Raw genomic sequence first — 28,000 nt, 5'->3', positions numbered from 1 at the left:
CCTCGTGATTCCTGGAAACCATCGTGATTAGAGATGGGCAATCCACCTGGGTGGGTTTAAAGTCTGGTGGGTAAAAACCGGGTGTTTTGGGTTTATTGGGTTTAAACCCCATAAACACCCAAATTTTTGGGTGTTTATGATTTTGTACTTCATCATCGTCATCTCAGCCGCAAGACGTCCACTATACTGGACATAGACAATATTATTATGCAGCCTACAGAATAAAAAACTTTTAATTTGATTTTGAGTTTATTAAGAAAGAGATGAAAGTAAAATGTAAAACTACAGTCAATCACTGTCAGATTCAGAGTTATTACAAGCGATGAATTGTATAGGTTCGATAGGCTCTATTTCGTCTAAACTGTTATGTTCATTTACTTGCTCAATGAAAGCTTCTAAGGTATTTTCTTCATTAAACTGAATGTCCTCGCATTCAGCTTTATGTTTAAGATTCCAGTTATAACAAATGAATGAAATTTTTTCAGTTCTTTCAGTTGTAAGTCGATTTCTTTTGTTATTATGTATGTAGCCTTGGATACTAAAGGAACGCTCAGTGGCTGCCGAAGTACAGGGAGCTGATAGAATACGAATCGCTACTTTGCTTAACTCAGTGGAACCACAAATACCTTTCCACCATATTAGGGGCTCAATGCTATCTAATGAGCTCCATACAAATCCTCTGGCCCAAAAGTTTTCTTTAGCTTTATAACACGCCAAATCTGCCATTACATTTGACAAACTTAAGTGTTGGCTTAAATTGTAGATAAACTCCATACCCTTAAGTTCTTCCTCTTGAGTAAGTTCGACTCCTAGAGTCCTGGGGTCTAGAATATATGCTGCAAAATGTATTGGCCTCATTGCCATATTGCATCTTGAAGATACTGATGTTAGAATCTGCTGTTTGCTTTCTTCGCTCAATGTCGAAATCTCATTTAATGCAAAACGTATCTTAGCTTGTACATCTCTAAATGTAATGTATGTGCGATGCAAACGATTCTGGTCGCTCTCTAAGTAAAATATGCTTTCAGTGACTGGTTCCAAAATACTTATACATTCCCCTGTCTTCGTCCAGAAATCATCACTTAGAATTAAATCTTTAATATCTCTTGAAATTACCACATCTTCTCTAACTGTTAATATTTGCAAAGCTATCTTATTTGCTTTCAAACTTTTTAACGAAGTAACATGACTTCCCCATCTTGTAGCACAAGGCAATTTTAGTGTTTGTGTAGAATCTTCACCCTGCCTTGATTTTATCAACAAGGAACTTAATCGTTGACTCCTTTTAACAGTTTTTATTATATTTATGGCTTGCATAATAAACACAGTTACTTCTTGTATCTTTACAATATCTTGGCACAACAAGTTAAGGATATGTGCACAGCAACCGAGAGGAACAACATGTGGATATTTGAGTTTTGTTAATTCGAATGCCTTTTGTATATTTCTAGCGTTATCGCCAATAAGTACAAGAAACTTATTTGCTCCATACACTTTCATTACTTTTTCAACTTCTTGGCTAAGGTATTCACTAGTGTGAGGATTACTTTCTGTATTCAAACTTTTAACGTATGCAGGTTGAGGTTTTGATATAAGAAAGTTTATTATTCCTTCATTTCTTAAATTAGACCAGCCATCGCACTGAAGGTGTAAGTAACTACAAGCATTTAGTTCCTCATTTAACTCAAAACGCATTTCTCTATATATTTTATCTAAGTATTTTGTCGCTAAAGCTTTACGTGAAGGTATTTTAAATTTTGGTTGCAATTTTTCGAAAAATTGTATCCATAAAGGATGTTGCACCATCGATAATGGCGTCCCTGTTACAAATATAGCTCTCGCTAATTCTGTTTTTATATGATCATCGGTGTCTTGAAACTCAGCATTTATTGTAGTGTTAGCAGACGACGAGGGGCTTATAAAAGAATCATTTGTCTCTATCTCTGACAGTCCAGACATTTTGGTTTTGGACGAGCTATCTTTTATAAGTTTCATAGAGTCTTTTAATGTTTCTGGAGATTTTGGACAAGTGATAAGATGTTGAAGCATTTTGGCAGCATTACTGAATTTGTAGACCTTATTACAAAGCTTGCAAGAAACAGACTTGTTTGGTAAAGTACGGTAGTGCTCCCATATGCGTAAATCTTTAGGTCTCCCCATTGAACCTAAAAAATGAACGATGATTAGTTGGTCTGACGAAAATTCAACAATAGAGTGCCTATTTTTTTACAATGATTATTTCTTGTTATTTACAATAAATTTATTAAAAAAATAATAAAATAAATACAAAAAACCTTTGTAAAATTACATCTCCTCGGAGGATTAAACGCAGACGCTAGTTTATTATCGTATTGTTCTGTATTTTTCTCAGCAACTTCTTTAATTCGATTAGGTACTTACGCATATTATGTTAAAAATAAATATCTAGTACACATCTTAGGCTATCCACCATTATTATCCAATGACGACTCTCAGCTAACTATGCACTATCATCCAAAATAAACGTGTATGGAAAATTTTATCCCAGTCGGTTGAGGATTGAGGATAATTGCATCAACATACGAACATACCTACATACTTTTATTTACATAACGCAAGCTAAATAAAAGCTTGTAATAATACATCTAATTTTAAGTTAAAATTGTTAAGTGATCATGATATAATTGTATCATTCAAAAATCCACTTACCTTTAATTATTTCTTGTTAAGTATAAATATTATTTCAAATCTGCTCCCTTAATATGCACTTTTTTACTGCTTTTCCTACCTAACACGTTACCAGGAAGTCACGTTACCAGAGTCAGAGTAATAGTGAACACGTTTGACAGTGATTGTCGTCGCCTCATATTCAGCGTCGACGAATAGGGGAATCCCCAGTCATAATGTATTGCATGCGTGGCGGTCTTACTTCAAATCCATAAACAAAGAGATAATTACAGAACTCGATACTAGATGGCGCTGTTTTTGTTTGAAGAAAGTTTGCGGGCTAAAATACATAGAATTTCATCAATGACTTCCACAAAGAACAACATTTCTGTTTTTTCTAAGTCCGTATCTCTTCCGTATATTTCATAAGATATAAGCTTGGGCTACATTGTTATGCAACGTGATTTTGTCGCTGTCTTGCTAGCAGGGTTGACAGATATACGATTTAAATCGTACTCATACTATTATTTGTCTATTTTTTAATGTACGATCGTAAAGATTATGATCGTAATTCGCACAAAAACATACGACTTTTTGGTTACCTGGCAACATTTTTATTATGAAACGAACATGCTCACATCATCAGTCACATGCAACAATTTATTGGGGATTTCCCCTTCACATCTGGCAGTCCTGCTTGCTAGAATATAGGTAAGTCAGCCACAGTTACTGACGATCGATATTTAAAGGGTATTGTTTTTGTGCTAAATATTTCATAAAAACGTTATTTAATACTTTGTGGATTATTAATTTAGTTGATAATCACTGGAAGTAAAATGGATGCTAATTTGAGAGATCAAGATCTTCGTATAAAACAGTTAATAAAAGAAAATCTACGTAAGTACTCTTTTTATACCTAGGTAGGTAAGGTATAATAAACACAAAAGGTACTTAGATCGCGTGTGTTCGAAGCATTTATTCTAATAAATTTAATTTAAAATTGTAGAAAGAAAAAAATGTCTGCCAAGCCGTAGCCGAAGCCGATCTCCAAATATATTTGGCGATAGTGAGACCCAGTGTCCAGATGATTTACCCAGCGTCGTCGCAACAAAGAAAAAAACGAGGATAAAGTAAAAGAAAATTTACTGAAAGAAGAAACAAACTGTTCTAAATGCTTAATTTATGGAGAAGAGGATAAAAGAAATGAGTATTTCGGACTGTTAGTGGCTCAAGAATTTAAATATATACGGCCATGTGTGCGAACGAGGTGTTATGAAGAAATTTTAAAGTATCTACGGGAAGCAAAAGGCCAACATGTTGATCAACTGCAACATGAAAACACTGAAAATTAATTACTTTCATTTTATTATATATAGATTTTTAAAATTTCCTGAAATATTATTAGTTAACGTTTTATTTAATATTGTAGAATTGATCAATACAATTTATAAAAATAATTTATTGGTATTACTTACATATTTTCAAAAAAATACGTAAAAACCTATTTTTTTGGGTGATTATGGGAGTTTATGGGTGTTTATTGGGTTTTTACCAAAGCACCGGGTTTAAACCCGGTGCTTTGCCCATCTGTAATCGTGATTGATTTATTGTTAGATTCGTCACGGTGGACTAACTGATCTGCTTCATCCTCACCTATCATCCCTCACTGGTGTCCCGCCAGTGTATACCAATAACGCAGGAGTTACCATTCCATTATCATCCATTAAAAAATACCCACTCCACCTGCTATCGTAATACGCTAGCGTGTAACCAGTGGGTAATGATAGACAAGAGTAAAGTTTTTTTTTTTAAGAATACTGTTTTTCTAAATGCTTGGAGGCAATTACATTTCGCTAACGGTACACAAAGCGTAATAATAAATTTGTAGGTTATTTACTTAGTTTGGTCTCAAGTTTTTACGCTTTCATTTAAGTTACAAGTGTTATAATTTTATAATATTTTGATATGATATACAAAATTTTGTTGTTTGCATTGTATGATATATGTAAAGGGGTTTCATTTATCAACATTTATATAATGGTAAGACAGGATGAAGTCGGGTGAATTCACTATGAATTAAACACAATGGCTTCCGCGTAGATGTCAACCTAATTCCTGGGTATATTGCTAGCAACCAATTACTAACAATTGTTTGCTCCCATATCTCCTGCATTTGTATTCGAGCTGTTCACACAACGGTTAGTGATTTGTCAGCACGGATATTGCAAATGTAAAACGGTTAAAAGAAAAGGCATGTGTAAGGTCACCTCTTTGCCAATAACTTAAAAAAGAGTCCCTTTTGTTTTCTAATATCTACATAAAATTTATTTTAAGAACGTATAATTATATTTTTTTTTAATATTTTTTCAGCTTATTTGCCATTCTAAAGATTATAAAAAAAGGTTGACATATGAAAGCTCTAAATACATACCATTATGTATATATACTAACGTAAAATACATATACGCAGTCAATGGACACGACTCATTCACACGGCAGCTGATACGACACTGATTATTTTGTCTCAGTAAACGTCACAATTAGAGACACTCGGGCACACACACAGAGACACTGCGTATAATTGCGCACACTGACAAAGCTCCTTAAGCGTCGTAATCTAAACTTACCTTAGCACAAGTGAACGGACAGGGGAAATTACAGCTTCCTTAGTTTAAACATCAAATATAGCTTTTAATATTACGATTATGCTTACACACGAGTGATATCCCGTCCGCCCAACAACGCATTCCAACGATACCGTGTTACAAACAATTTACATAACAGACCATTAGTGACGCTGTAGACAAATCACCACACAGAGACAGCCGGTTGAGCCTTGCTCTTGACATATGGCTACTTGGCACGCATATTAATAGACCCAAAGTGATTCACATCACTTTAGTTTCCCGAGTCACTTATATGAGACGAACGCGCGATGAACCTGGTCGGTATCGAAATAATAATATGTTGCACAAACGGAAAATACGACGCAAACGATAGGGGAAAGTTGTGAGAATGTGGTGATCTTGTGATGAGTTGTGCGACATCAGGGAGGCGGGTCAGAGGTAAGTAGTTGTCAGACGATTGGAATTTATTGGAGTAATGCAAGGACAAATTAGTATACTACGTGTATTAACTTCTAAACTATGTTTAATCGTATAGTATATGTTATTATATAGTAACGTTTAGGGGAACTACATCGGTTTATTGACGTTATATTAAATTAAACATTTTAACGATTGTATTCAATATAATTTATATATACATTCAGTATTAAATTATAAATAAAAAAACATTTTTTTTATTATTTTACTAAAAAGGAGCGTTATTTATATCGTCTAATGATTTACGAATGCGATTCAAAAATTAGTTCAGTCGTAGTTTAATTCTCAATGTCCAATTACAGTTAGGGTTGAGTCCTGGTCAATACAAATGTATTTATTTTCTGACTATCTATCTGATAAGAGCCACACCGATAACAAATGTAAACTCGATTCGTTTACTCTGTATGGCGTTAGATACACATTTACATATATATTGATATATATGTTCGTTGTATATTCAGAAATTATGGACGCGTTGAATTTTGAATTCGGTAAGTCCACAATAGTCCAGCCTAGTACCTAATACAGTTGTATGGATATATAAAATAAATTGTGTTTGTGTTGTGATTGTACCTCTGTGTGTGTGCTGAAGACGTTATTAATTTTTTATTTATCATTGGACATTTTTGACACAGTCGTCCAGTCCCAAACTGAGTTGAGCTTCTTTTTTTTTATTTTATTTTTTTATACAACTTAGAATGGCAAACAAGCTGACGGCACACCTGATGAAAAGTGGTAACCGTCGCCTATAGATATGAGCAGTACCATGGACATAACAGAGTATACTGTTTCGCCCATGATACCCCCCATGCGTTGCTATTCCTGAGGACTCAGGTTTTATTCCTCTGTACCCAGTAAATTAACGCCATATTCTACCTTTCAAACCGAAACACAGCCATGCAAACACAACTGCTTCACGGTTGAAACACGAATGGGACAGAGGTACCCAAGCAATCGACTTTTGTACAAAGTCTCCCTCTGGTATGAAATGTATTTATGTATTCTACTATGAGTACTAGTGAACTGATAGAAATACTTATTTGAACTTTTGTTTATAAATACATAATATAATAATTTGGTTATAATACATAGAAAACACCAAAACAAATATAACAGATATACTCATTAATATAAATATTGTAACTATTATATGAATCCTTTTTTCTACTTGATTAGCCATCCGACCAAATTCTTCCTGTGTAACAAACTTTTTGTTGCAACAAAACAGTGAAATCTAAGTGTCAATTTATTTACCGAGGCTGTCTAGATAAACGAGGTCGTCAATAAAAATAGACAAAGTTACGATTTCATTTATAACTGACTTAAAAAAAATTGAAATCTAATGTATTTTCTTAAATTAATTTATGTAGGAGTATAAACTAGCTACGCGACAATGCCCGCGTTATCTGCTTTTCACAGTAGTATTTCTAATAACTGTTTAATTTTAACGTTTTATACTGCATGGTTAGGTAGTTATTTCATTGTTTTCAGCTTGGTCTGAAAATAATTTAGGTAATTTAGGATGTTCTTCTTCGACTTCATAAAGATTGAGATTCTCTACTTGTCTGTGCATAAATTCTTGTACTGGTTATTGATAAATGAAAAAAAAAAAAACTATGTTATAAATTGGATAAGAAGCGAAATTTTGTTTCCCAACGTGTTCTCTCGTATTATTTTTCTTTATAACTGAATCTATTGTTTTTTTAATTACTCTTAGGTATTGTTAAAAATATATTATTTTCAATACGTTCATAATGAATTGTGTGTACCTAAAAATACAATCGTGGGATCCCGAATGACAGAGGCAACGGGCCGTCACATATTCAGCTATAATAATTATATATAAATTTATTGTTTACTTTAAAACAAATAATAAAAAATAATTTTTGACTGACCACGGACGCAATAAACTAAAATTATGTCATCAAAGGTTGAAATAAGAATAAAATTAAAATTTTATATTACAATTGATTAACGATGACATTCGTATTGTCCTTTGTCATTCGTATTTATTCAATATTATTTACGATTGTATACTCTATGTGTACCTAGTTATATTTTTTTATTACGAAGCATTTTAAAAAGCCAATGATTGATAGGTGCAAAAGAAACAAGCATGACGGTCAAACGTTTATTTCCTTACTTTCTGCATAAGAAAACAATGAATAATGTTTTGAGAGCATTTTTTTACGCTGCGTGCCACTTGCTCGTTGGGTGGCACTCAAAAATGGCATTGTTTGCAATTTAAAGGAGTCATGAATAACCATATCGAGTTTACTGCACTTGCTGACTGACTACTGATGTGGTTTCCATCGCATTTTGATTTTCTAATCTAATCGTTATTATATTTATAGCATAGAAAATTTATTAAAACAGTGTACAGAGCTCTTTAGTATTATATAGTAATATATTATTTGTGATATTACTAAGTACAGTATAATTATATCAATAGTCTCAATACAATCGACTATAGACAGTCTGCTAATACAAATAAAAAAAATATATTTTATATTTCTATTTGTTGCTAATTTAATTTAAAGAGTGTGTCTATGACAATTTTATTGAAACTTGGTTATCTTTTTATAAAGTTATTTTTATAAGGAGTGTGTACGGATACATTATTTATCTATGATTATTCTCATGATTATATTTTTGGTAATGATTGCACAAATTTTGAACTGTATCTTTACTGTCCATAACTAAAACAAGGTCCGTATTAAGCACAATAAATTTTAAATATATCTGCTAATGAGTCAGACAAGTCCAAATAAAAATTAACTGATATGACGTAATGATGTACATAAACATCTCAGCGTATTACTTTATTACAGAGTGTAATATTGTCTATTTATTCAGTCATTAAGATAAACTCATTTCACCAGATACTTTTGGATTCTTTTTATTTACTATAAGCAATATTAACAAAAACACAATAGCCTTTATTAACTGTTACAAAACGGGATAATAAAAATACTACCATGAAATCTAATGAATTAAAAAATTTGAAATGTTGTACATAAACTGTGCCAGAGTTTTTAATAATAATAATAATAATAATAATCTTTATTTGCTTAAACACGGTAAAGTTAAAGATGTTACATTTGTCAAAGAACATTCGTGCTTAGCTAACAAGGTGATAGCATGCAAAAATACATTTAAGGTTAACGATTAACATTTTGTTTTTTGTTTAAAAAGTCTTTTACATCATAAAAACTATTTATATTCAGCCAAGTATACAATCTCTTTTTAAATAAATTCACATTTAACAATTTTAATTCAGTCGGTATTTTATTATATACTTTTACACACATAGCTAAACAACTTTTTTCATATTTAGCTAGACGAGGAATGTCATCCAGCACGAGTCTATTTGGATTACGTCGATTCCGTGGATATATATCAGTAGCTTTCTTAAACAAATATTTATTGCTGTGTACAAACATACTAATTTCATAAATATATAGAGACGGTAGTGGTAACAAACCAAGCTTCCTAAATACCGGCTTACACGATTCGCGAGGTGAAAGACCATACAATGCTCTAATACATTTTTTTTGGGCAAGAAATGCTCTATCTTTTTCCGTACTATTGCCCCACATTATGAGTCCATATCGTAGTATTGATTGTATATATGCATTATACGTTGTGATTGCTGTTTTAATATTTGTTACGTTTTTAAGTCGTTTAAGAGCGTATACGAAAGTATTAATCCTTTTAGAAATGTATGCGATATGAGACTTCCAATCTAAATTTTGGTCTATGTTGATTCCTAAAAATTTTGTTTGCAGCACTTCTTCGATGTTCGCAACTTTTAATTTCAAACTCGTATTATTAATAGATTTATTGAATTGCATATATTTAGATTTATTAAAATTAATTCGTAAATTATTAAGACTTGTCCATTTTATTATTTTGTCAATTGTATTGTTAATTTGATTCTCATGATTCATAATAGTATTATTTTTCCTATCAGTAATCACAATGATAGAAATATCGTCTGCAAATAAGATACATTTATGGTCAAATATATTTGTAATGTCATTTATATAAAATAAAAATAATATTGGGCCTAACACACTTCCTTGCGGTACTCCATATTTATTAAATCTATATTCAGATGAGTACGATGTCATATTATTATTTTTGTCTATTTTATTACATACAACACGTTGTTGCCTGTGCGATAAGTAAGATTTTATCCACTGAAGAGCTGGCCCCCTAACTCCATTATTTTCTAATTTTTTTAATAAAAGGTCATGTGAAACAGAATCAAATGCCTTTGATACGTCAAAAAATAATCCTGTGGTCCAATTGTTATTATTGACATTAGTCATTATTATTTTTATAAGGGAATAAATGGCTAATGTTGTTGATTTCCGTTTTTGGAAGCCATATTGGTCTTTGCTAATAATATCATATTTATTACTGAACTCTATTAGCCTCTTATACATACATTTTTCAAATATTTTGGATAAAATCGGAATTAACGTAATCGGACGATAATTGTTAATATCATTCATTTTACCGCTTTTAAATATTGGCTTTACAATTGAAAATTTTAAAGAATCTGGAAAAGTTCCACTTGAAAACGATAAGTTAATTAGGTGTGTTAAGATCCCAACCAATTCATCTGTGCATGCTTTTATTATTTTTGTATTAATTTCATCATAACCTTCGGAGTTAGTATTTTTTAATGTCAGAATTTCCACTCTAACCTCATTTTCTGTCATTGGTTTAAGAAACATAGAGTTATTTCTTGAATTTTTAGGGTAACTACTATTTATGTTATTGCTTTTTGTGCTGCTTATGTGATCAATATACTGGTCATTAAATGCAGTTGCTATTTTTATAGGATTTGTTATTACTGTATCACCAATTTTAATAGTTTCTATACCTTTTTTTATATTTGTATTTGTGATTTCATTTTTTATAACAGTCCATGTCGCTTTGCATTTATTATCATTTTTCTTAATGTATTTTATATTTGCAATTTTCTTTGAGCTAAAGATACATTTTTTTAAAATATTAGTATATGTAGTATACTTATTTTTATTATAATTGTTTTTACATCTATAGAATTTGTACCGTAATGTCCGTTTATATTTGCAACTTTTTTTTAAACCTCGACTTATCCAATTATGTTTGTTTTTAATAACATTATTCACCTTTATTTTATTTTTAGGAAAACAGAGATAATATATCAAACAAAAAAGATCATGAAACATACTGAATGCTTTATTAAGATCTGTTTCACCATAAAGATCTGACCAGGAGAGACTATGTAAGCATTCTTTAAATTTTCTAATATTGTCTGAGTTATAATCTCTCTTGTAGATAAAATATGTTGCATTATTTAACGGTTTGCAGTCTACCGGAAAACATAACAATTGTGCAGTGTCATGATCAGAGAGATAAAGTGGCAATACTGAAGCAGTAGCATCTGGTACGTTGCTCAGAATATGGTCTATACAAGACGATTTACGTGTCGGGATGTCAATATGAATTTTTAGGTTATAATTATACGTTAAATCATATAAGTCATTTGTAAGCTTTCCTTTTTCAAAGTATTTATGTTAAAATCGCCTGTTACGACAAGTTTTGAGTTGTCATGTAATTTATTCAAATCATGCAGTAGATTATCTAATTTATCAATAAAGAGGCTTGGGTCAGATTGAGGTGTTCTATATACACAAATTATTATTAACTTGAGTAAAGGAAGTTCCAATCCACAGACTTCAAATATATTTTCTGCAGCATGGTTTTTTACGTTTATTAATTCCTTAAAAACTAATCCTTTTTTAACCAAAATGCATGTTCCACCTCTTTGTTTATCCCTACAAAAACTGCTTCCTATTTCATAATTTTTTATTTTTAAATAATTTTCATATCCTTTTTTTAAGAACGTTTCTGATAGACATATTACATCTGGAATTTTATTTATTTCTTTTAACTCTAATAATGTCAATTCCAACAACTCTTGTTTTGATAGAGCACTAGCAATATTTTGGTGTATAATTCGAAAACTATTATTTGGTAATTTTACATTTACATTTTTATTTACGAAAACATTTTTCTTTTATTAAGGGGAAATAATACGGAATTGTACCTATTTTTGCAATTGCTGTTTTTATAGTACAGTTTTCACAACTTTTGTCTCTGTTTACCTCTACAATGTCATTTTTCTTTTGAAAATAATATGGAATTGTTCCCCGTCTGTGACAAATGTAAGCAGTTTTCTTTAAATTATTTGATTTGTTACTCATAATATTTTTTTTAAGTTTGGTTAGATTTAAATATTTGTTGTCATAGTCACTACAGTCAATGATATAATTAATTGATTTACAAATGTCAGATAATTTAGAATAATTACAGTTTACAAAATTGCAGTTTTTGTATTGATTACATAACATACTGATATTATCATTAATTTTCTTTAAGTCTAATTTATTATTATTTATCACACTTAATATAATAACCTGATTATTATTAAACTTATTCAATAAGAAACGTAATTGCATTAAAACAGCCTGCATATTATAGTCATTTTCGCCCACACATAGTATAAGTTTGTCATTATTATTCAATTTCATATTTCTACAGTTCTTCACTACCTCCCGACTCAGTGCATTTGGTTTCGTTTCCGCGGTAACTTCATATTTTTCATAGGTGGTCGTCTCTCTCGAACGTATGATAGTAGAAGCTAATCCAGTACATTGCTGAGTTCCATATATAAATATATTTCTCTTGGATTCAGGTTTTGGTACATCCGACGTGATGGAACGGGTGTTCATGTTTGATTTCGATGCATGTAATTTATTCTTGAGATTATCTATTTGTTTTGTAAGCTTTGTAATCTCCTTTAATGCGTCCTGTAGTTGCTGTTGCAAGTCTGTAATTTTATGCTGCATATTTGTCAAATTACGGTCTGCTTTTGTCGCAATGATTGGGGACGACGGTGTAGAGAACGTAGAGTGAAAGAGCTCCGAATATCTTTTCTCTTTCGTTGCACTACAGCTATTTTGCAATTCGGCTGAGGATGGATGACATAGTGATTTAAGTACTTTATTTTCAGTAGTTAGTTTTTTAATTTGTCTATGGAGATCGTTATTTTCGATTATGATGTTATCTAACTCGTTTTGCGTGCTTTCTAGCTGGGATGATAATTGCATTATCGTTTCTTTCATTTCATCTTGAAGTGCACCTGTCTCTGTTATGGTACCATCCAAGCTTTTTGAGAGTTTATTTGGAGAGAAAATCGATCCGTCAAAAGTATCATTCTCGGTAAGTATATGAGAGTCTAGTATACCACTGGCACATATTTTTTCAGGTGATTCTTCTGTACACAATTTTTTGTTAGCATTGTTTGTAAGGCTCGAGAGTTTGTCTACTAATAATTGCTTTTTCCTTGTTGTGACATGAGGTTGTTCAGTATGTGTAGTCTTTTGGTCTTTTCCACATGATTTGCAAATCCAGTTTTTCCTGGATTCGTTATCCAATATGCGGTATAATTTTTCTGAGTAGCCAGCACAATCAAAATCGTATCTCTTATTACATAATGCACACAATAATGAGTTCTTTATATTAACAGAACTTTTGCATTTATAGCAATTTATTGGCTCTGGCAGTTTTTGACCACTTGTAGTAGATTTTGAAGTCATTTTTCCTTTTAATCCACTATCCTTCGTCCAATAGATACAATAGATACAAAATAAAATTAAATAAAAAAAAAAACAGTAGGTAGTAAAAAAAAAATAAAAATAAAAATATGAGGGTAAATATGAGGATTTGTTTTATGAAAAATTTTTTGATTCAATTCATCCACTTGTACTGTGCACAACAATGTTCGATGCGTTGCCGTCTGAAACTTCGCTATGATACCTTGTTTTCACTTTTGCATAGTTATTAATAGATATGATTCATCAATTTGGTCGGCGAGTGTTTGCTTAATGACCTTATATGGTAATATTAACAATCTTCGAGGCGCATGACTCACCCTCTTCCAAGTTGTCAAGCCAAGCCACAATTTAATTTCTTCCTTTTTTTCTTGATAAATATTGCGAAATTACACAAACAAATTATGTCAATAACTAGAGAATATACAGGTGAACATTTGGGTATAAAAATATAATCGAAAAAGATAATTAAAACTAGGGTAACGGTTAAAAATTTGGGACAAACAGATTACAGATGTTTACACAGTGAACGACGGACGACACATTTAAATTCCTAAAACTTAAATCTTCTGTTTAGTGCTCATAAAGGAGTCACATGTTTCTTGCTAGTCAATATACTTCTGAAACACGTACGAAGTAGCGGGCGAAAAGTTAATATATATTAATAAATAAAGAAGTTCAATTATTTATTGACAGCTAAAACAAGCAGAATTAGATAGCTCGAATTTCAAGCGTTCCATGTTTGAAGTAGTTGCCCGCGAATATATATTTCCCTAAAATTTACGGGAGCGAGAATAACGAGAATAACGGCGGGAATCCGTGCGGTTTCCTTCTATAAATAAAAAGGGATCGCATTCACTACACCGCGGAAGTTGCCATTTGACAACGTGATGACAATCAAGATTGAAAGATGACTTCATTTGCACTGGAGGCCCTTGCACGACATTGTCAGTTACATTGTGTACGTACTACCTACCGGTATGCAAATGTTAGTATGCCTTTGTTTGACAAACCGGGAGAGATGGGGAGAAGGGATCCAGGAAGAGGAAGCAAAGTGACTAATGGGATACAACATCTCCGATGCTAGTAATATACCTTATTAGATCACTTCCGCGCGGTTTCGCCCGGAATCCATCGTGGTTTACTATTTAATTCGTTACGATAGGTCAACTAACCTGCTTTTATCCCTCATTGGTATCCCGCCAGCGTATACTGATTAAACATTCTAATGTCATCCTTACCTATCATCCTTTTCTGGTATTTCTCCAGTATATTAATGGCACTACGTGCACCATTAATAGACTGGAGGTCTCCATTCAATTATCATTAAAAAAAGTTATATTTGTAAGAATTTGCGATGTAGGTTTTTTTTTTACAAAAAACTTCTATAGAAATTCTAAGCAAAACATTTAAAAAAGTTTACATACCTTACATTATGTTACTAGTTAATATTATGTAGTCTGTACCTATATGTACCATGATCTCTGTGTACGTTACATCGGTATACTGAAATACATACGGATTTTGTATCCTGTGTCTTCTATAATCATATGTAAAATATATACAAAACGTTATTTATATGCCAAGTTTGCATGTGATTAAGTAGAAGTAAATTCTTTTGTCTTTTCCCATTTTACGCACACTTTGTAATGCATTGTTGAGTAGTTGACATTAAGTAATACAGCGTATAATTTCCGCATTTTAAAACTTTATGTATACGTATTACGAGTGATTATATAATAATAAAAGTGTTAAAATGCGACTGCATATTTTTTATTGCACAGAAGTACGGTCGCTTTCTCCGTTTAATCACTTCCGTTACGCGATGCAGAATATATGGGGGTGTATTGTATGTATTGCTTGATTTTATACATAAAAGGATAATAAAAACGAAGTAAGTAAACAACTTTTTATGAGGATGTACGCTGAGATAATTTTTAACACTATTAAAATTTGAAACAAAGTAGGTATTTTGAATTTATTCGTGTTGTTATTTTTTAAAACTTATATAATGTATAATTTTTTTTTACAATGTCAAGCGGTTTTAAACATAATTTCTAATGCTACAGAATTTGGTCTGTATAATTCGTGAATGTAACAAGCCCATGATATATTGTTTTAAAAATAGAAATAAATAGAATTTCCATATAGTCGAAAAAAATATTCAATATAAGATTCAAATTAAAAAAATTATAATTTTTCTCTTCAATTCTTGAAACTAATAAAATGCTTTTACTCTGGTGCAGATTATAAAATTATACATACTTATTTCCATAATGCATATACAAGTACTTTTATGCATAATTATGTATATTTCAAGTACTTATACGGATTTATTAACTTTTACTGAGAATGGCATTGCCCATAATGTCTTTGGATAATGTGGTCATGGCTTTCAATTAGTTATGGTTAGTGGCACTAGCTAATACAATTGAAAAAAGTATGGTAATAATAATAAGTCTTATTTTCTTTGACATACTCATGAATAAAAATTAAAAGTAGCCATTTTTATCTATGGTCTAGTATTGTAGTATTTTTTTTATACAACTTAGAATGGCAAACTAGCTGACGGTCTAAGTGATGGAAAGTGGTAATCGTCGCCTATAGACATGAGCAGTACCATGGACATAACAGAGTATACTGTTTCGCCTATGATACCCCCCATGCGTTGCCATTCCTGAGGATTCAGATGTTATTCCTCTGTACCCTGTAATTTCACGCCATATCCCATCCTTCAATCCAAAACACAGCCATGCAAACACAACTGCTTCACGGTTGAAACACGAATGGGACAGAGGTACCCAAGCAATTGACTTTTGTACAAAGTCTCCCTCTAGTAAAGTATGTTATTTGTGTCAATCCTCATATTTTTATTACCTTACAATAAGGCTCAAAATAAAGTCTTCATCTAACAGAAGTAGCTGACTGTAGAATGAGACTCGGTTCGAATTCCTCGCGTACTTTAGTACAATCGGCATTATCTCGATAGCGCAGACCGGTTTGATATCCTGCGCCTTGCCTTCATTACATGATTGTTAAAGGCTGTCCAAGTGTTTACGTCATAACTCAAACAGCTATATTTGTTCGTACGATTTAAAAAAATAGGATGTATACAATAATAGAAAAAAAAACGAGAAGAAGTGACTGAATCATGCGGGGTTACATCCACCAAAATCATATATTTATTTACACTTTATTATGTTATTTATAAAAATAATAATTACTTTTAATGAGAAGTATATAAAAGCAGCTTTATCGCTAAATAATCTCTTCTAGAAAACTTTTGGACAGAGGGCAATGAGAAAAAAGACATAGGGTAAGTTGGGTAGTTATCATTCCAGTCGTCCTGGCGAACGGTCTTATCGAAGACGAGAAATTTAATTTTGGGGATAATAACAGCGGGAGATATTATATAATTATGTCTATTCTTGGTATGTGATGGATACTATAGTCTCATCTCTAGTGTTATCGTAAATTATCTGTGATTGCATGTCTTCATTGCATGTTTCGATTTCACAGATCAGAGATTCAGTTTAAAAGGTAACACCAATGCCCTCTGAAATAGCAACACACAAGGACTATATAATTGGTATCACTGTGAACTGTTCATGTCTATACGCGACGGTTAACATTTTCCATCAGGCGGGTCGTCAGCTTGTTTCATAAAAAAATATTTCATCTATTCATATTTATATATCATTAATATTTTATCATTATAAAAAAATATAAAATCTTCTTTCTGGTATATACTCGTAGAGAGGTATGTATTAAGTACATCTATCTCTAAATGAATTTTGTCTGCGTATAGCCAAACTACATATTACTTGATTTCGATATAATTGGATACAGTAGAAGTTTCGTGTTATGTGATTAGTATTTATAATAATCTATTCTGCAAGGGCTTTGAATAATAAACTAATTTAATCCACCCACATGGATTTTAATTAAGAGGCTGTATTGTGTCTAGGCACCTAGTTCTATTTATAACTTCATTTTAAGATGCTATAATAATACTGTTTATATTAATTGGTGGTTTTACAAATGTAAATTGTTTTTAAAGTTAGTTGTTATTCAATCAGGCTGTCGTAGGCAACAGTACGTAGAGCGGTAGGACTTAATATTCCCCAACATAATTATTGTACTGCTCAGTGAACCTATCTACAATAACTTAAACGCACTTGACGTGGACGCCTATTGAAATTATGGATAAATTATTCAAGCCACGGCGATTTCTCAACGGATTCCTGAACGCAGCTGCAATCGTCATCGTCCATTGGTCGCGTTCGATTTTCAAATCAACCCGCCTTTTTTGCCGCAGTGTAGAGTTCCATGCACCTTGCTTTTTTATCTGTGGTGTAACTTACCTACCTACTTAATTTATGTACTCATTTGAATCTTACGTTACGGTAATTATTATTTTATTGTCAATAGTTGCTATTCATAGGTGCATCTCATGTTTTCTTCCTTTTCAAAATTCATTTCATGCATGGCTGTGTTAACACAATCAAGGGAAAGTTCACGCTGACAGCGCGTGGCCATATTTAGATTTATTAAATTGAAGCACGATACCTATATTCCATCATTCACGTATTTTACTTGCAGTTTTTTAATAGAAAATAACACTTATTGTTCTCACAATATGTAATATATGACGTCATTACAGTTATAATGTGTTTAATTACTTTATTCGAATGTCTTTCGTTCCATTAATTTCGAAGAATATTTTTAATCTTTCCATAAAAAACTTTCATTAGAAAACCCTTCTTGAGAAAAGTTAACTCTCTAAACGATTACTTATAAAATTAGGCACGTGTGTGGCTTTAGCTCATGATGCAGATTATTTTAAATATACCTACTTCGATGATATTTATATAATCTAATTACTTAGGTACTATATTCAATATGTTAGGCATACAACCATAATAAATGAATATCATGGTACATTGTTTTAAAATAGTAATATTTAAATTTGTTGCCAGTTCTTCTTAGTGAAAAATGCTTGGTAATTTGCCTAAGATAATGTGTATAAGTTGTAGAGAGAAAATCCTAATGCTTTTGTCTATGGCATAAATGGCTTTGGGAAGGTAAAGAGTATCTGAGGGCACAATTCAGAACACTCACACCCGTGTTATTTCGGAAAAGTTCGTTTCCTAAATTGGTTAATATAAGTGGCTACCACTGCGTCACATAGGTTATTGAAAATTTTTTACATTTAAAATTCTGACTCTTCTGATCTGACTGTAGTCTGATGGTAGTGTCTAAAACTACAGAAACTTGAACCGGGGATCTTAAGATTTTATAATTCCAACTCAAACCTCAAAATCTTTCAAATTTGTGTTTAGATCACTATATATGTATGTATATAGACAGATAGAAAGTTATTTTTATCTCGTATTGTCGTAAGGAACGAATTGAATTTGAATAGAAATGCATGTATTACGTGCATTTCTATTCAAATTTATAAAGGTATTTTTTCCTTTTTGGAACGACATGGGTATCATTGTTGTAAAGATGACACACACGTTAGATATTTTATTTACTTATGTTTTTTCCAATGTACATTAAAAGTCAGTTGCTTACAAAAAATTTAGTGATAAGCCATTCTAGGATGACCAACTTAACTCTCCGTTTCTTATTTTACACGCAATCCTAAAAAAGTGCCAGACTGGAACTGACATGGTGTGTCAGGCACTAATATAATAAATGTCTCGCCTGTTACATAACGTATCACGTACATCTTACACGTTGACGAATTAAATCAAGCACAAGCAAATCGACACAATTAAATAGTTCGACGCAAAACATTCTCGGCAATAGCGATTGGTTTATTGCTCGATCAAGGTGAATGCAATTCCATATAACTCGTTTCACGTGATCACGGCCGTGTGTAGTGTATATACGTGGAAGTTCATATCTATGGTATGTACGATATAATAAAAATGACCTCTAATAAATTTTAAATAGATGTATTGCGAATACCATTGTAGGTTTCCATATGCGAATAACATATCATTTCAGCTATTTAACCTTCTGATATTGTCTATTGAACGTAAAATGTCCCTCATAGGTTTTCCATTCCTACAATTTTTTTATGTAAGAAAGTATATGTGGAAGAACATTATGTTCAGCAATCGACGATGAATATCTGACAGACATTGTGGATTTTTTTTTATACAACTTAGAATGGCAAACAAGATGACGGCCCACCTGATGGAAAGTGGTAACCGTCGCCTATAGACGTTAGCAGTACCATGGACATAACAGAGTATACCGTTTCGCCCATAATACCCCTCATGCGTTGCCATTCCTGAGGACTCAGGTGTTATTCTTCTGTACCCTGTAAATTCACGCCATATCCCATCCTTCAAACCGAAACACAGCCATGCAAACACAACTGCTTCACAGTTGAAACACGAATGGGACAGAGGTACCCAAGCAATTGACTTTTGTACGAAGTCTTCCTACATTGAATCCGACTCTGTATTTTTAAAAGTTATCGTTTTATTCAGCACTACGTTTTTTAGTGTCTAGTTTTGCTGCCTATAGGCGACTTCGATGTATTGAAAAAAAACCTAATATTGAGATAACTGGCTTTTAATATCTTTATGGACTTAGATGTTATTAAGATTAATCTATGGAAATGTAGAGCAAAGAACAAACTTACGACATACTTCTAACTTCTTGGATTAATATCGATCTTTTACACTTTTTTGTTTGTAAATCGATTTATCAGATTTTGATAATATAAATACGGTTTTTTTTTTTTTAAATTATCATCTGTTGCCTTACATATATCAATGTACATTCACAGGTTACGAGTAGAATTTCGAACCTAACATTTAAATTTCAGTTTTCTTGTTAGATCTAACTGATTTATGTCACTGATGATATTAATGAATAGTTTAGCACATGTTTATAAACGCTAACTTGTTGCTGTTAACAATTTTACCGCAAACGGTATACCGTCTCCGGAGCATGACCGCATAGCGGTCTGGCTCACCGAGCGGTAACCGCCAAATAGTTAGAGCTGCTGCACGCAACGTGATCTAGAGATTGAAAATATCTATGTACGGTATTTATAAAAAATATACTTAATCTGTAAAAAAAGTGATGGATTAAGTTACACGACAAAATGCTTTGGATTATTTATTGTCGATTAATAATTTTTAATCGATTCGATCGATTTCGCATTTAGTTATTAGTTGATTTTGTAATGAACTATTTCATTAACGTAAATAGTAAATAGATTTACATTTAGTAAATATTTAAGTGTTATTTAAAAACATCTATTTCTGTTATAAAATATAATAACTAATAATATAATTAAGATAACTAAATTTACTTATGTGTAAATATAGAACTAGAAAGTTGAATTAAAACAAGTATTCTATTTAAAACTATGCATATTTCCATGAATATATGTATGTATGTATAGTGTAAAATATATATGTATATTGTAGGTAAGTAATATGAGTATTATAGTATAATTAATGTATGTTATTTTTTATTTATTGTTTTAATTTAATATTGTTCATTACGTTGCACCGTCAATTTTACCAGAGGGAGACTTTGTACAAAAGTCGTTTGCTTGGGTACCTCTGTCCCATTCGTGTTTCAACCGTGAAGCAATTGTGTTTTCATGGCTGTGTTTCAGTTTGAAGGGTGGGATATGGCGTGAATTTACAGGGTACAGAAGAATAACACCTGAGTCCTCAGGAATGGCAACGCATAAGGGGCATCATGGGCGAAACAGTATACTTTGTTATGTCCATGGTACTGCTCATGTCTATAGGCGACGGTTACCACTTTCCATCAGGCGGGCCGTCAGCTTGTTTGCCATTCTAAGTTGTATAAAAAAAAAAAAATATATTTTCTGTTATTCCTATCTGCGGCCTACTGGTAGATAAAATCCAAATGTTATTAAGGTCGCCATTTACACTTTCTAGTTATATTAAAGTTTAATAAATAAATAAATAAATATTTATTCACAATGGAAAAGATGACCAATAATGCAGCCTAATATTTAAATAATTTAACAACGTAACACTATTAAAATGTGTTGTTTTTTATTAATTCTTAAAGATAAAAGAAAAATGATTACACATATTTTTTCAATTTTTCTTTACTTTTTTCCATTCATAAATATTCTGTTGTGAATTAATTGGTTGAATCTATAAATAAAATATAATAACGTCTATGATATAAATGTCTTATACTAATAAAAGGAAAGAGAGATAGTTGTAACAAAAAGCAGCGATCAATAAACTGGTCTAATTTTAGCTAAGTAATATATAAATGTGAATAAATTTCTAAGTTTACCACTTAGAAATTTATTAACGTTTATTTAACTCAACTAAAATTAGATACCTACAGATGAAAAATAAAGTTGGTTTGTAAACATAAAAATAATTATTCGTGTTCTACCGAATCGAATCGAACTTTAATTAATACAATTTAATTTTACTGTGACTCGATTATTTTCTAATTGGTACCTATCTAATTCACGTTATATAAAACAGGTTTTCTGTATAGTCTCGTTGGAATAAAGAGGCCCTTATTTTAAATACAAAGAACTGACTTAATATCTATTTCATATCGCACGATTAAATTAAAAAATATGCATTTGTTGTATTATCAAGAGTCCTAATCGATAAACATCATCTTATTAGGCTCCGATATTACCCATACCTACAGTTCTGCCTATCGGTTACCTCCGACATTTTTGTTAAATTTGAACTTAAGGCATTTGAAGTCTTATGTATCATGATAGTTGTAAATTGGTACACCAAGATGAAAAGGAAATGTATACCAAATTCTCCCCAAAAAAAGGAATAGCTACCATATGTTAATTATTGGGGGAAACCATAAAATCTCTCGCCAACTCCATAAGGAAGTTTAAAAAAACCTGTAAAAAATAGAATTAGATATGGGTTAACGGATGTTACGTAATATTTTTTCCTTTTTAATGGTTTTTTGCTCGAATTAAAATAGAATTAAGTGTTGAAACTTTAATAACTCTAGTCTGATGTAAGAATTGTAATGCCTACTTTTAATGCCGTGTTGATTATTGCTTTCTGTTGTATTATATTGTTCTATTTTCTTTTTATAGCAAGAAATGTATATGTAATGGTGTTATTACTTAACATTGAAAAATTTACAGGTAGAGCGTAAAAATAAATACTAGATGGTCCGATTTTCAAAGTAAAAGATCGTATGAAGAAAGAAATATTTGGGTTACTCATCCTAGGATTCATATTTGAGTCAAAAAGATGGCCTGTCAAATTGACAATTAAGACACTGATTTTCGAGACATAAAAACAAAAAAAAAAAAATATCTATTACATACAATCTAATTTTTTTGTTTTTAATAGATGTGTTTATACTTGTCTACCTTCCCTAATATGTTGCGAAGAATCAGCGGATGCAGGTGGCTCAGGACCACACGTTTTAAATAGACTATAATAATATGTTCTTTTTACTTGAATTTGTAGTCCTAAATTTAAACATTTTAACGTAGAGAACGCTTAAACATTAAGCTATTTAAGTTAAAATAATAAGATTTTAAAATGAAATATATCGTTTTAACTTAAGTTGCATTTGTGTTGTTTAATTTAATAATTAATTCAAGACACGTGTTAATAATTAACAGGAATTAAAGTCTAAAAAAAGTATTTGAACTCCGCTCCTAATGTAATACTTACTTCTGTCACTACGTATGTTGTAATTCTTTACTTAACCTTTATTTTTTAAATATTTTCTGCTTTAAAACTTTTATGGCAGATGGCTTCCTGCCAAAGCGTTAATAAATAACAAAAAACAGTCTTCCATCAGGACTGTTTCTTATGATAGGCGTATATTTACCATTAGATAATGAATAGCTAAAATTATGACAATGATTATACAATATATATTATTAATTAAAAGATTTCACGTTATTTGAGTCGGTGTTTTGGTACCAATTAATTAAGTTTTAGGGCACCAATAAGTAGATGAAATTTAATCACCTTAATTGCCTTGTGAGTGGTTAATTATCTTACATCATCGATGAAAAGTATTTTAAAGTTAAATGGTGTAATCAATCACGCATAAACTACCACGGATATCCGTAACAAGATAAAAAAATAATCAATGCAAGCTATTTCATAAACCGATTATTTGACGCACTGATATTATGATTACATCATTTCTCCATCAAACTGATATTGTGATGGTGATGATACTAACTTTTAGCCTACTTATGTGTTTTAAATTAAAAAAAAAATGTATATTTTAATATTAAAGAATTAGTTCATGATTACATTAATATTAAAATATACATTTTTAGTATAAGTATAAATATTAATAATAATAAACAAAAGCAATATTTTTAATATAGTAAAACTAATTCGAACTGCCGGAAGCTTAACTAATAAAATCACTAGAACACGATTATAAACTTCCAAATCCAGTTATTTATGGTGCATATTTCTATATGTTGGAATTTTTTATAGCCTCGTTTATCAAGCTGCAAGTGTTGTAGACTTTAAAAAAAAAAAGTCGGCGGGAAATCTTCAGTATTCGTTTTTTAAAACTTCTTTTTCTGTGAAATAGGGTGAAAATTACCCTATAGGATGTTATTACTGCCCATTGTGTCCATTTTTGTGAATAAATTTTTGCCTGGAAGGACAGCTTGATCGAACACTATAAGTACCTATTATAAAAAAATGTAACCTGTTAAATATTCTTTCACGTTAAGAATAAATTTCTATGCTTTCATCGTAAAATCAGATATATATCTAGTAGTACTGATATACTATCAATACTCCGTTTGTTCTAGTTTACAACACATTGAAATTGAAATTTTATTTGCATTCAATAAAGTACAATGTTGAAAATAACATCACAGCCCAAGTAGCAATTGCAAAGTAATTTATCAACTGCATTCAATGAACTAATTAAATCGTTCAAATAGCGTATCAATGGACAGCATTCCAATTACTGATTTGAAATATTGCAACGCATTTTACACAACACAATTGGTTAAAAATTAATGAAGATATTGTAAAATTATTGACACAATATCTACTTATTAAACAATTATATTATAAAACATTGTGATTGTTATAGGGAATGAAATTATTTATTTGCTACTAATGTTGTAGATTAGCTTAACCGTCCCGGCTTCGCACGGGTATATTATTGAAGAAAATAAGACTAAATTTTATTTTTACAGTATTACCCTCATTTTTATATGCAGATTTTTTTTTTTATTATAGAATGGCAAACAAGCTGACGGCCCACCTGATTGAAAGTGGTAACCGTGGCCTATAGACATGAGCAGTACCATGGACATAACAGAGTATACTGTTTCGCCCATGATTTTTTAACCAATCTTTCACTTTTTCATACGATTTTTCTAATATTTTCTTTTATACAAATCTTGTTCAAACAATTACACAACAATTATACAACAAAAAAAAAAAACTTAAAAAAAAGAATTATGCAAATAGTCGTTCTGAAATGATGCGCTTATTCGACAATTGATTCTTATAAAGTAAAGATGTTTAGATCTACTTAGATTATAGAAATATGTAGATCACAGAACATACTTATGTTACTATATCACTTATAAACACCTGATTAGTTTATTGTTCAATTGTTTAAGAGTCACTTATTATTTTATTTATTTACTTTCTATATTATTTATATTATTTATTTCACACATAAGACCATTTATAAACTGATACACGTGGGTAAAGCTGAGTGAAACGCACGTACTCTTTCTAAAATACAAATTTATTATTGTCAATTTTTTTAACTTATTTGTTTACTTTATTTCACAATATTTTATAAACAATATATGTATAATTTAATAATAAAACATTCCTTTTAGTCTTTTTAACAGAAATATAAATACGGTCAAAGTATTTTTTTTTAATTGGTTATAATGGAATAGTAACCCCGCCTGCGCTAACGGTATACGCTGGCGAAACACCACTGGGGGATGATAGGTGACGATGAAAGCGGGTCAGTTAGCTCACCGTGACGAATTCCACTAGAATTAACCACGATGGTTTCCAGGGAGAACCGCGTGGATGTCGACCTGATAGGGTGTATTGCTAGCAATAGATCAGTTAGACCCCGTTACTAACAATCCCTTTCCCCCCGGCCTAAACAATTTTTTTTTGTTGGATGAGAATGGATTGGTAACTCCGCCTGCGCTAACGGGTTACGCTGGCGGAGCACCAGTGAAGAGTGATCGATGAGAATGAAAACAGGCCAGTTAGCCTATCATGATGAATTCATCAGGAATTAATCGTGATAGTTGTCAGGTGGAACCGCGTGGAGGTCGACCTGGTTACGTATATTGCTAGCAATGGGATTTTAGTTTCCATTACTAAGAATCCCTTTCCCCCCGGCCTAAAGTATTGAACTCATAAATATGTAATTCGATATTATTCCTAAGAGTTTAAAATCGAAATTATGCCGGAATTAATTAGGCTTTATTGAGGTTAATTTAGGACCACAAATTAACCTGCAAAGTGCAGTTGCGACATCTATTTGAATTCATATTTGTGATTATGAAATATCATATTTGTCAATATGAAATTGTGGATTGAACAGAACTAGTTTTACAATTTTTATGGAATCGCCATGGCGGCGCGGCGCCATCGCATTATGACGGTAAAGGTCAATAAACTAACTACCTACATAACATTATTCTAACGAACAAGGTCTACAAACGACTGCGTGTGAACCGTTGATATTATTTACAATGATTAGTTTCATTAGATTTAAGATTTTGTTCTGTAAAAATTAAACAGCATTACGACGAAATTAGTTTTGGCATTGGTGTCGAAGATACAAGCTGGGCCTAGTTTAGACATTAATGTGCTGGGCATAATGCTACATTTTAGACACATATAATTCACTTTGAAATTTCTGTAAGCCCATGACTGTATATTTATTGTGCTATAAATCTTTTATTATTATAGTATAATAATATTATTAGTTTTAGATTATCATGCGATTAAAATATCTAACTTCTTTTCCCAAATAATAATAAAACTAATAATATAGAATTAAAAAATAAATATCAATATTTTTTGAGAATGGCGAACGAAACGAACTAAAATAGTATGATGGTAAGTCATAATCTATAGTAAGTCATAAACGGTACCATGAACAATAAAATATGCTGTGATGCGCTGCATGGGCATCAGAGTGTATTTTGTCTCATCTGTTACCATTCCCTAGAACAATAGTATTAGCCTCCGTACCCTATAATTTCACTGCCATTGTTGTATTTTTAATTCCAAATCGTTGTAAAATTGACAAAGATGTTTCGAAATATAATAGGTTATTATATTATCTATAATATCTTACAAATAGACATACAAAAAATATAATCAAAATTAAAGACATACAAAAAATATGATTGTGTCCCATAAAAAAAAAAACTTCAATTGTTCACTAAACCAGTTGATTTTATTTAAAAACTAAACTACTGAACTGATTTTGATAAAATATCTATGGGGCCAATGTGTAACCATAGGTTTTATTTCAGTTTTAAAAAAATAATTTTCCAAATCGGTTTATAATTAACAGAGTTATGAGGTAACAAACGTAAACACATCCTCCTTTTTGAAGTCTTTTAAAAAAATAATCTATATTTGAGACTATATTTCTAATTGCCAGTAACAACGCGAGATATTTTGTCTGTGGACAAATTTTCCCAAAATCTTCCCACGTAAATTATGTTTGCTCAATATTCCCACGGTTTAACGTTTACAACAAACAATACTCTGCTTAAGTTTGAGCCAGCCATTTGGAATAAAACCCCTTAAATTGCATGTTACATCACATTGTGTAAACACACGACTTGTACAAAGAGATTTGTCGCGTTGCAGGTCTTGTATCGCCATAAGATTCTATGTATTAATACGTAAAAATCCCGTATCACGATATTCGTTTAAACTAATATTCGAAACTGCTCCAACGATTTTATTGAAATTTTTTAATGTGTGTGTGTAATTTGCTTCGACTTGAGAGAGAATAGTTTTTTTTCCAATAAGAGATAATCGATTTCATTTTATAACCAGTTATTTTAATGTAAAAATAACACTAATGAACCACATTTTAATAAAATTTCTATATGACTAATCTATCCTTTCCTAATCTATCTATCTTAAATATATCCTTTCAGATAAAAAAATCTAAATCGACTTTACGATTAATAACTTACAGAGCTATTACCTCAGTAATATAAAAAATATACATATAACCGAATTGAGAACGTCTTTTTGATGTCGATTAAAAATGGATCCTATAGGTTGCCTTTGTTTGTCGGGTCAGTTAGTCACATTATAAAGTGCAATAACCATGTAGGGCAAAGCCCATCACGTGCGCCGTCGGAATCGAATCCTGAATACAAGTAGGGTCCGTTATATTTACAACACATGTTGGACAGGTGCGCCGGTAGACGTGTGACCTCGCGGTTCCCACCGGATCGAGAATTTCAAATTCTAGACCGCGCCGTTGAAGGAATACTAAGGTTTTTAGAATATTCAACATTCGTATTAATACAACTGCATCAAG

General features: G+C 31.4%; 2 protein-coding genes across 6 annotated transcripts in view; one reads left to right on the top strand and one right to left on the bottom strand.

The window, feature by feature from the left end:
* LOC113522903 (uncharacterized) overlaps positions 1 to 28,000 on the top strand; it is a 141,909-nt gene that overhangs the window by 26,214 nt on the left and 87,695 nt on the right. Inside the window, exon 1 of one of the 5 annotated variants that reach the window (XM_052898670.1) lies at positions 5,022 to 5,711. The exons of the other annotated variants lie outside the window; for them this stretch is intronic. Within the exon in view, the coding sequence (XP_052754630.1) occupies positions 5,678 to 5,711 (34 nt within the window). The 5' untranslated portion in view covers positions 5,022 to 5,677. Of the gene's footprint in view, positions 1 to 5,021; positions 5,712 to 28,000 lie in introns of those variants that run through there. 5 annotated transcript variants of the gene reach the window in all.
* LOC128201500 (uncharacterized) lies at positions 27 to 3,673 on the bottom strand. The gene is made up of 2 exons (XM_052898672.1): positions 2,689 to 3,673; positions 27 to 2,165 (listed from the first exon to the last, which is right to left on the bottom strand). Exon 2 carries the CDS (start codon positions 2,158 to 2,160, stop codon positions 289 to 291), a length of 1,872 nt encoding a protein of 623 aa, XP_052754632.1. The 5' UTR covers positions 2,161 to 2,165; positions 2,689 to 3,673; the 3' UTR covers positions 27 to 288.

The sequence above is a fragment of the Galleria mellonella genome, unplaced genomic scaffold (assembly GCF_026898425.1).
Source record: "Galleria mellonella isolate WM207_F2 unplaced genomic scaffold, CSIRO_AGI_GalMel_v1 utg515, whole genome shotgun sequence".
Lineage (NCBI taxonomy): Eukaryota > Metazoa > Arthropoda > Insecta > Lepidoptera > Pyralidae > Galleria > Galleria mellonella.
The sequence above is the reverse complement of the archived record's forward strand: the minus strand, read 5'-3'. Positions and strand labels throughout refer to the sequence as shown.

Coding starts and splice junctions, on each gene's coding strand:
- LOC128201500 (XM_052898672.1), bottom strand. CDS start 2,160: ATGGGGAGACCTAAAGATTTACGCATATGGGAGCACTACCGTACTTTA.